This window comes from Enhydra lutris, unplaced genomic scaffold (genome assembly GCF_002288905.1).
Source record: "Enhydra lutris kenyoni isolate GAN:26980312 unplaced genomic scaffold, ASM228890v2 scaffoldscaffold93, whole genome shotgun sequence".
Taxonomy (NCBI): Eukaryota; Metazoa; Chordata; class Mammalia; order Carnivora; family Mustelidae; genus Enhydra; species Enhydra lutris.
In genome coordinates, this window is record NW_019154177.1 from 610,948 (window position 1) to 620,713 (window position 9,766).

Consider the following 9,766-nt stretch of genomic DNA (forward strand, 5'->3'; position numbering starts at 1 on the left):
GATCACAGTCTTTCCTTTTTTCTTTTTCTTTTTTTTAAAGATTTTATTTATTATTTGACAGAGAGAGAGAGAGAGAGATCACAAGTAGGCAGAGAGGCAAGTAGGGGGGTGGGAAGCAGGCTCCCCACTGAACAAAGAGCCTGATGCAGGGCTCGATCCCAGGATCCTGGGACCGTGACCTGAGCCGAACACAGAGGCTTAACCCACTGAGTCACCCAGGCACCCCACTTTTTTATTTTTTCAACCAACTTCTTATCAATTCTTTTTAAGGATCTTTTTAAATTTTCAACTTTACAGTCTTATTCCATCCCTTCATCATATATACCCTTATTTTTGTATATATATGTTTTTCTTTCTTTAAAATTTTGTGAGACTATTTCTTCTAACAGACCAAAATACACCCAAATCAAGTGTGTGTCTGTGTTCTAGTCACCAGTCCAATATATATATCACCCCAATGATTACAGCAGCATTATCAGCAATAGCCAGACTATGGAAAGAACACAAGAGTGTGTGTATATATATATACACATACATATATATATGCATGTATATGTATGTATATATATGTATATATACATATATGTATTTATATACACGTACTTGTGTATATAAAATATATATATGTATGTATATATGTGTGTATGTATATATGTGTGTATATATTATATATACATATATGTATGTATATATGTATATGTATATATACATATATATTTATATACACACTTGTGTATATAAAAACATATATAAATGTATGTATATACATATATATTTTTCCCCCTCCTTTCTTCTCCCCACCACCCCCAGTTTCGGGTCTCTTCCAATTTGGTCAGTGTATATTTTTCTGGGTCATTGTTACCCTTTAGTATTTTGTTCTCTCATTTATCTATTTTTTTATTTTTATTTTTTTAAAGATTTTATTTATTTATTTGAGAGAGAGACAGACAGAATGAGAGAACATGAGAGGGGAGGTCAGAGGGAGAAGCAGACTCCATATGGAGCTGGGAGCCTGATGTGGGACTCGATCCCAAGACTCTGGGATCATGACCTGAGTCAAAGGCAGTCACTTAACCCACTGAGCCACCCAGGCGCCCTCATTCATCTATTCTTATCTGGATAAAATGACAAGGTGGAAAAACTGACCTCAAAAAAAACAAAACAAAACAAAACAAAAAACGAGGCAATACCGATAGCTAGGGACCTAATCAATACAGACATTAGTAAGATGTCATATTTGGAGTTCAGAATGGTAATTATCAAGGTGTTAGCTGGACTCGAAAAAAGTGTGGAAGATACTAGAGAATCCCTTTCTGGAAAAAATAAAAGAACTAAAATCTAACCAGATTGAAATAAAAAATTAAATTTCTATTAAATGATCTATTTTTTTCCATTTTTTATGAACATATAATGTATTATTTGCTTTGGGGGGTACAGGTCTGTGAATCACCTCTTATACAATTCACAGCACTCAACATAGAACATACTCTCCCCAATGTCCATCACCCAGCCACCCCATCCCTCCTATCCCCCAAGAAACAGACTCAACTATAAAGAACAAACTCATGGTTATTAGAGGGAAGTTGGACAAGGGAATGGGATAAATGTGTGATGGGGATTAAGGAGGACACGTGATGAGTACCTTATTTTGTATGTAAGTGCAGAATCCCTAAATTCTAGACCAGAAACCAATATTACACTGTATGTTAAGTAACTGGAATTTAAATAAAAATGTGGACAAACTCATGTCTCAAAAAAAATCTCTGAGAGGTATTCTATAAATGAACAAAGATACTAAAGGAACTCACATTCAAATTCCCCAAAATCAGGGGCGCCTGGGTGGCTCAGTGGGTTAAGCCGCTGCCTTTGGCTCAGGTCATGATCTCAGAGTCCTGGGATTGAGCCCCACATCGGGCTCTCTGCTCGGCAGGGAGCCTGCTTCCTCCTCTCTCTCTGCCTGCCTCTCTGCCTGCTTGTGATCTCTCTGTCAAATAAATAAATAAAAATCTTTTTTAAAAAAATTCCCCAAAATCACTTGTTCAAACTAGATCTACTCTAATTATTTCCTATTCATGTAGTGATCAATGATTCATTAATTGTGTATAATACCCAATGCTCATGAGGTCACATGCCCTCCTTAGTGCCCATCCTATTTAAAAGTAGTGTCCAGTATGTTGGGAAATAAAATGAGTTGATTTTAAAACAAATCTAGTAACAGAAGAAACTTTTATACTCTCAGTTCAGTAGGTAATTAATAAGAAGCATTTCCATGGTGAAGTCTCCCAAGGAACTTTCTCTGCTAGCTCCTCTGGGATACACATAAATGGCCTGATTGAAAACAATGCCCAAGGGTCTGAAGAACATTCTACAAATAGCACACCCAGAATGGATTCTTGATGTTCTCTACTACTGTCTTTCTAATCCAGGGTTTTTTTTTCTCATCGTCAGCATTGTTAGAAATGAAAAACACATTTCTGAAGTTAATTCTTAGGTACTCATCTATGTACTACAATTTCTCTATCATTCTCTGAAAGTTTGGAAATTCATGTCTTCTTCCAAAATTCCTTTCGATTGAGTGATACTTATCAAAATAAGGTGAGTAAAAGGACACTTGTTTTAAAGTGCCCATTCTTGGGAGGATGGGAATGTGTGTACATCACAGTACCTAATATATATAAGAATAGCAGAAAGCATTTCATTTCAGGAACACTTTTCTAGACTTTGAAGATACTAGTTTGGGGGAAATAGGATGCAAGCAGATTACTCTTGGTAATTAATCTCTCTCAGGCTTTCACTTAAACCAAAAGTGTGTGATGAAGATGATGTAAGGTTAAAATAAGCTGGAATAAAAATGTGATTGGAGATATAAAGGAGGTGTCAAAAGGAATAAAGGCTGGCACTTCATTAAACGGACTTTAAGCATCCATGGATAAACGGACCCCTGTGCAGTAAAACAGCGATGAAAAAATCATTGGAAGTAGAAGATCCAAAGTCATGGATTCAAGAACTAACAGGAATGAAGTCCTGTGAAAATGACATGGTGAAGCTTACAAATCTAAGATAGAATTGTGAAGCTCAAATATACATAATGTGTGTATTTTATTGATTAAGACACTGCTGTGGTATCTCTAGGGAACTATTTAAAGAGCTTAAGGAGGAGCTGGACTGGTCACCATCACAAACAAAACTAGTCTATGAGATGAGTAATATGAACAAAATTCCAAATAATACAAATTTAATAAAATTGTTGAAAGCATACTTGAATCATTAAGGTTAGATAAAATTAACTGTGGAAGAATTCATGGAGGCTCAAATCTGAAGTTACTCCTTAAAAAATTGAGTTATGTTCCATGACAGGAAAATCTAAAAGGTGAGTATAATCATATTAAATGACTAGACATGAAGGATTTTAGTGGACAACTATTTAATAATGTGAGTAGATCATAATTTTAGAATACTCATTTTAACTAATTAACTCATATCACGCTTTTACTTCAGATCCCATCTAAAACATAGACTCTTTACCTGAAAAAGAACTTAGACAAACATGTGTTCCTAACATAGTGCACTCATACCACGTCTTGAGTAATGTCAAGTTCAAATAAGGTGTAGTAGACACATTCATTCAGGAAACATCTCCAGACTACAGATGCTTTCTTTGGAATTTTGAGAGTCTGAAATCATAGTTTTATTATCTAACTACCTCATTTGAGTAATTAATTGCTTTTTGATCTTTAGAACCTCCCTAATTATTAGAAGGCAATCATTCACTGAATGATCAATTATATCCTAAGTGAATGATTAGCAACATCCTAAAATATGGATTCCAAAATTTCCTTTCTCATAAGTTCTAGGGAGGACTCCTAAATGATGTAATGTGTGCAAAATCCTTCTTGGAGTTTTCAGCACACAGGGCTTATTAAGGATTAGTTGGCATTATTATTATTTTATTGTTATTTGTGCACTTCTGACCTAGGGATAGTGTGTAATCAAAGAGCAACATTCACATTTTAGTCATGAGTAGTTTGTTTTTGTTTTTGTTTTTAGTTTTTATTCTAATTCCAGTTAGTTAACATACAGTGTGATACTAGTTTCGGGTATACAATAGAGTGATTCAAAGTTCCCATACAACACCTGGGGCTCATCACAAATGCATGCCTCCTATCCCCCAAGAAATAGACTCAACTGTAGAGAACAAACTCATAGTTACTAGAGGGGAGTTGGACAAGGGAATGGGATAAGTGTGTGATGGGGATTAAGGAGGACACGTGATGAGTACCTGTCTGTGACATCTGTCACCCTCTTGATTGCCAGGGTCGATTAGGATGATCTGGCTAGTTAGGCAGGTGGCCCCTTCCTCCCTCACTACTCCATGTGTGTCCCTCCCAAAACTGTGCACTCAGAGAATGACCTTCCCCAATAGAACAGGACCGTTCTTTGGTCAAGGCTATATGAGTAGCTGCACTTCCCCAACTAGAACCTCCAAACAAAAACTGTGGGTTTTGTGTAACACCTCACAAGATGGCTTTGAGGATTTAATGAAATATAGAATGTGAAAACTGTACTTTGTAACCATACAAACATAATGTTTGTTACTCTTAAACCACTAACTCACTAGTGAGGTAACTCAGAATTTGTCACTGGATGCATCATAACCATAATCATGATCTATCTTATCTTGCAAAAAAAATTGTAGATATAACAAAACACAGTTTACCACTAAAGGAAAGAACAGTATAAATTAAAAAAAAATGGTTCTCTAGTTAATCTTTCCAAAACACTACTTTACTCAGCTAGTTGATTTTCTTGTTACAATGTGCTTATCTTTAAAAAAAATGGAACACTACACCAAAAGCTAATGATATACTGTATGGTGACTAACACACACACAAAACTAATACTGTGAAAAGAAAGAAAAAGAAAAGGAATATGTAAAATAGTTTGTGAATATGTGTGTGAGTCTCTGGTCCTGACTGAATTGGAATATCGGCTTTCCTCCTGACACCAGTTCTCTGGAGTTAAAAGTTGTATTTGTAGCTATTTACAATCAAGTGGATCACTAATAACTGTGCAAACTCCTATAAAAATAGAATCAAAAGTCCACTTAATAAAGGAAAATCACTACCAGATAGTAAATTAAGTTTTAATGGAAAAATCAAGTGCCCAGTTTGAAGGAAGTACTTATACAAGAAAATACACATCCCCAAATAAATTCTTCAGCATGGGAAACATATGTCATGGCTCAGCTCTCAGTTCAGACTTCAGGAACCTGACATTTCTTGCTCACTTCCAAAATACCAAAACGGACTTGTACAAAATCTACCTTCTTACTCTCTGTAGAGATGATAAAACTATTCAACTGACTACTTGAGTTTGGACAAGGCTGTCATGATGGTATCAGAGCTCGTGTTCTCCTTCTTGTGTGTCAGCTACCTCAAGAATTCCACTGCTCATAATATTTCAGTAATACCTTGCATCAGTGTCCCCGGGGCCCCATCTCACATCCACTCTATCAGACACCAAGAGACAGAAATCGATAAATTGCATTTTAACAATCTCCTCATATGATTTTTATGCAAGCAAGCAAAGTTTGAAAATCATTACTTTGGAGTTTCTAAAACACAAGATGCTTCCACTTTCCATTTAATCCTCTTTCTAACACAAGGAGATTGTCGTTGTCATGCTTTTATACATTGAGTTTCAGCATGGTCAGTCTATTTTTCTAAAGTCACCAGCTCTGTTTTGTAGTGTCAGGAGGGAAAGTAAGTCACCTGGTGTCAGATCCCTTTTATTATTTCCCTCACAAGATTCTGTAGCCCATCCTCTGTCAGTGGATGACACATACAGTTCTCCTAACTCTTCCTATATTTTCTGCCACTTCTCTGCTGTAGGTGAAACAAGGTAAAGACTGGTACAATGAACAACAGCCATCCTGAAGAGTTTATTCTACTAGGCTTCTCAGACCGTCCTTGGCTGGAGCTTCCTCTGTTTGCTATTCTTCTTATAACATACCCCATGGCCATGGTTGGAAACATAGCCATTATTCTAGTGTCTAGGTTAGATGCCCATCTGCACAGCCCCATGTATTTCTTCCTCACAAACCTCTCCTTCCTGGACATGTGCTACACCACAAGCATTGTCCCTCAGATGCTGTTTAACCTGGGAAGTGCTAGGAAGACAATTAGCTATCTTGGCTGTGTGGCTCAGCTTTATTTCTTTCACATAATGGGGGGCACAGAATGTCTGATTTTGGCTGTCATGTCTTTTGATTGCTATGTGGCTATCTGCAAGCCTTTGCACTACACCCTCATCCTGAACCCACGTGTCTGTATCCTGTTGGTATCCACTGTGTGGCTGACTGGAATCACCTATGCTGTCTCAGAGGCCACTGCTACCTTACAGTTACCACTGTGTGGCCTCAATAAATTGGATCATTTGGTGTGTGAGATTCCTGTTCTGATAAAGGCTGCCTGTGGAGAAAAGGCTGCTAATGAGCTCATGCTCTCTGTGGTGTGTATTTTTATGTTAGCTGTTCCTCTGTGCTTAATTCTTGCTTCCTATGCTTGTATTGGACATGCTGTATTTAAAATTAAGTCTTCGGAGGGAAGGAGGACGGCCTTTGGGACATGTTCCTCCCACCTCATTGTAGTTTTCTTGTTTTATGGTCCAGCCATTAGCATGTACCTTCAGCCCCCCTCTTCCATCTCAAGGGACCAGCCCAAGTTCATGGCACTCTTCTATGGAGTGGTGACACCTGCACTGAACCCTTTTATCTACACCTTGAGGAATAAGGATGTAAAGGGGGCATTAGTCAACCTAGTGAGGGGCATATTCACTTCCAAGTGATAGCTGGGAAATAAATAGAAAGTATTTAAAATTACAGTAGGTTTATAGGGTTTTCTCTAATAATTCACTCTTGCGTCCTATTTCCCCAAATTTTATGTGAGATATTCATGTGCTGCATTTGATACAGTGATGTTAGGCAACAATGATGCTTGGCTATATGCACCACTAAGCACACTATGTTTGTGAAAATGTAGTGAAAGTAGTTCTACACTGTACTCTGAAATACTAATTGTACTAAGTAATAAAATATGTAATAATATAAATTAAAATATGAACCCATTAGTTCAAACTAATCATTATAAAATAGTACTGCAACCCCACATCTGTGCACTTTGTATCATAATGTCACTTGAGAGGTATTTTTCACTGGTCTCTGCCATAGTAGCTCATGTCTCAGTGGGCAGCTGGGCTAAGCTGTGCATTCCCTGTTGGGCACCCCACCCTTCAGAACAACTGCAAGCCTTCTAAGTTTATCAATTCAATTATGGAGACACTATTGTTTTTTTTTAACAGTTCAAAAAGATCTTTATTCTTTATTACTATTTTCTCTTAAGTGATATTAGTCATCATGCAGTACATCATTATTAGTTTTAAATGTAGTGTTCCAAGATTCATTATTTACATATGACACTCAGTGTTCCATGCAATATGTGCCCTCCTTAATACCTATCACCAAGCCAACCCATCCCTCCATACCCCCAAAACTCTCGGTTTGCTTCTCAGAGTCCACAATCTCTCATGGTTCACCTCCCCATCTGACTTCCCCCCCTTCATTTTTCCCTTTCTTCTAATGTCTTCCATACTATTCCTTATGTTCCACAAATAAGTAAAACCATATGATAATTGGCTTTCTCTGCCTGACTTATTTCATGCAGCATAATCTCCTCCAGTCCCATCCATGTTGATGCAAAAGTTGGGTATTCATCCTTTCTCATGGCTGAGTAATACTTTATTGTATATATGGACCACATCTTCTTTATCCATTCATCTGCTGAAGGGCATCTTGGCTCTTTCCACAGTTTGGCTATTGTGGCCACTGCTACTATGAACATTGGGGTACATATGGCCCTTCTTTTCATTACATCTGTATCTTTGGTGTAACTATATGGTCAACAAATCTTTGCCAAAGCAGAAAAAAATATCCAATGGAAGAAAGACAGTCTCTTAAATAAATGGTGCTGGGAAAATTGGACAGCTATGTGTAGAAGAATGAAACTCGACCATTCTCTTACACCATACACAAAGATAAACTCAAAATGCATGAAAGACCTCAATGTGAGACAGGAACCCATCGAACTCCTAGAGGAGAACATAGGCAGTCACCTCTTCAACATTGGCCACGGCAACTTCTTTCAAGACGTGTCTCCAAAGGCAAAGGAAACAAAAGTGAAAAATGAACTTTTCAGATTTCATCAAGATCAAAAGCTTCTGCACATCAAAGGAAACAGTCAACAAAACAAAGAGGCAACTCACGGAATGGGAGAAGATATTCGCAAATGACACTATAGACAAAGGGCTGATATCCAAGATCTATAAGGAACTCCTCAAACTCAACACACACAAAACAGATAATCACATCAAAAAATGGGCGGAAGACAACAGACACTTCTCCAAGGAAGACACACAAATGGCTAACAGACACATGAAAAAATGTTCATCATCACTAGCCATCAGGGAAATTCAAATCAAAACCACATTGAGATACCACCTTATACCAGTTAGAATGGCCAAAATCAACAAGACAGGAAACAACAAGTGTTGGAGAGGATGTGGAGAAAGGGGAACCCTCTTACACTGTTGGTGGGGATGCAAGTTGGTGCAGCCACTTTGGAAAATGATGTGGAGGTTCCTCAAAAAATTGAAAATAGAGCTACCCTATGACCCTACAATTGCACTACCAGTTATTTACCCCAAAGATACAGATGTAGTGAAAAGAAGGGCCATCTGTACCCCAATGTTCATAGCAGCAATGTCCACAATAGCCAAACTATGGAAGGAGGTGAGATGCCCTTCAACAGATGAATGGATAACGATATGGCCCATACATACAATGGAGTATTACTTAGCCACCAGAAAGGATGAGTACCCAACTTTCTCATCAACATGGATGGGACTGGAGGAAATTATGCTGAGTGAAATAACTCAAGCAGAGAAAGTCAATTAGTATATGGTTCACTTACTTGTGGAGCATAAAGAATAACATGGATAACATTAGGAGAAGGAAAGGAGAAGTGAACTGGGGAAAATCGGAGAGGGGGATCCCTGAGAGACTGTGGACTCTGAGAAACAAACTGAGGGTTTGGGAGGGGAGGGGGATGGGGAGGTTAGGTGATCTCAGTGGCGGGTATTAGGGAGGGCAGGTATTGCATGGAGCACTGGGTGTGGTGCATCAACAATGAATCTTGGAACACTGAAAAAATTAAATTAAATTTAAAACTTTTAATTAGCCAACATATAGCACATCACTAGTTTCAGATGTAGTGTTCAATAATTCATAAGTTGCATATATGATTTATGGATAAATGAATCCAAATCAATAAAAGCAGCATCTTGCATGTAATTGAACTTATGTGACATTTGTTTCTCTGTTTGAGTTACTTCATTTGGCAGACTACCCTCTAGGACCACCCATATTGTTGTGAGTGGCAAAATTTCAATCTAAAAAAACAAAAGGAGCAAAGAAAACCAGAAACAGATTTATAAATAGAGAGAACAAACTAGGGGTTGCCAAAGGGGGATGGGTGAAATGGGAGAAGGGGATTAAGAAGCAGAAAATTCCAGTTCTAAAATAGATAGGTCACAGGGATGAAAAGTATAGCTTAGGGAATATAGTCAATAATATTGTGATAACTTTGTATGGTGATAGACGGTGACTATGTTTATCATGGTGAGCATTTCATAATGTTTATGATTGTTGAAT

At 37.7% G+C, this 9,766-nt stretch overlaps 1 protein-coding gene across 1 annotated transcript; it reads left to right on the plus strand.

The window, feature by feature from the left end:
• Nucleotides 1-5,916: 5,916 nt before the first annotated feature.
• On the plus strand, nt 5,917-6,846 carry LOC111138575 (olfactory receptor 2B11-like). The gene has a single exon (XM_022490595.1). The coding sequence runs from the start codon at nt 5,917-5,919 to the stop codon at nt 6,844-6,846; it is 930 nt and encodes a 309-aa protein (XP_022346303.1).
• The last annotated feature ends 2,920 nt before the right edge of the window (nt 6,847-9,766 follow it).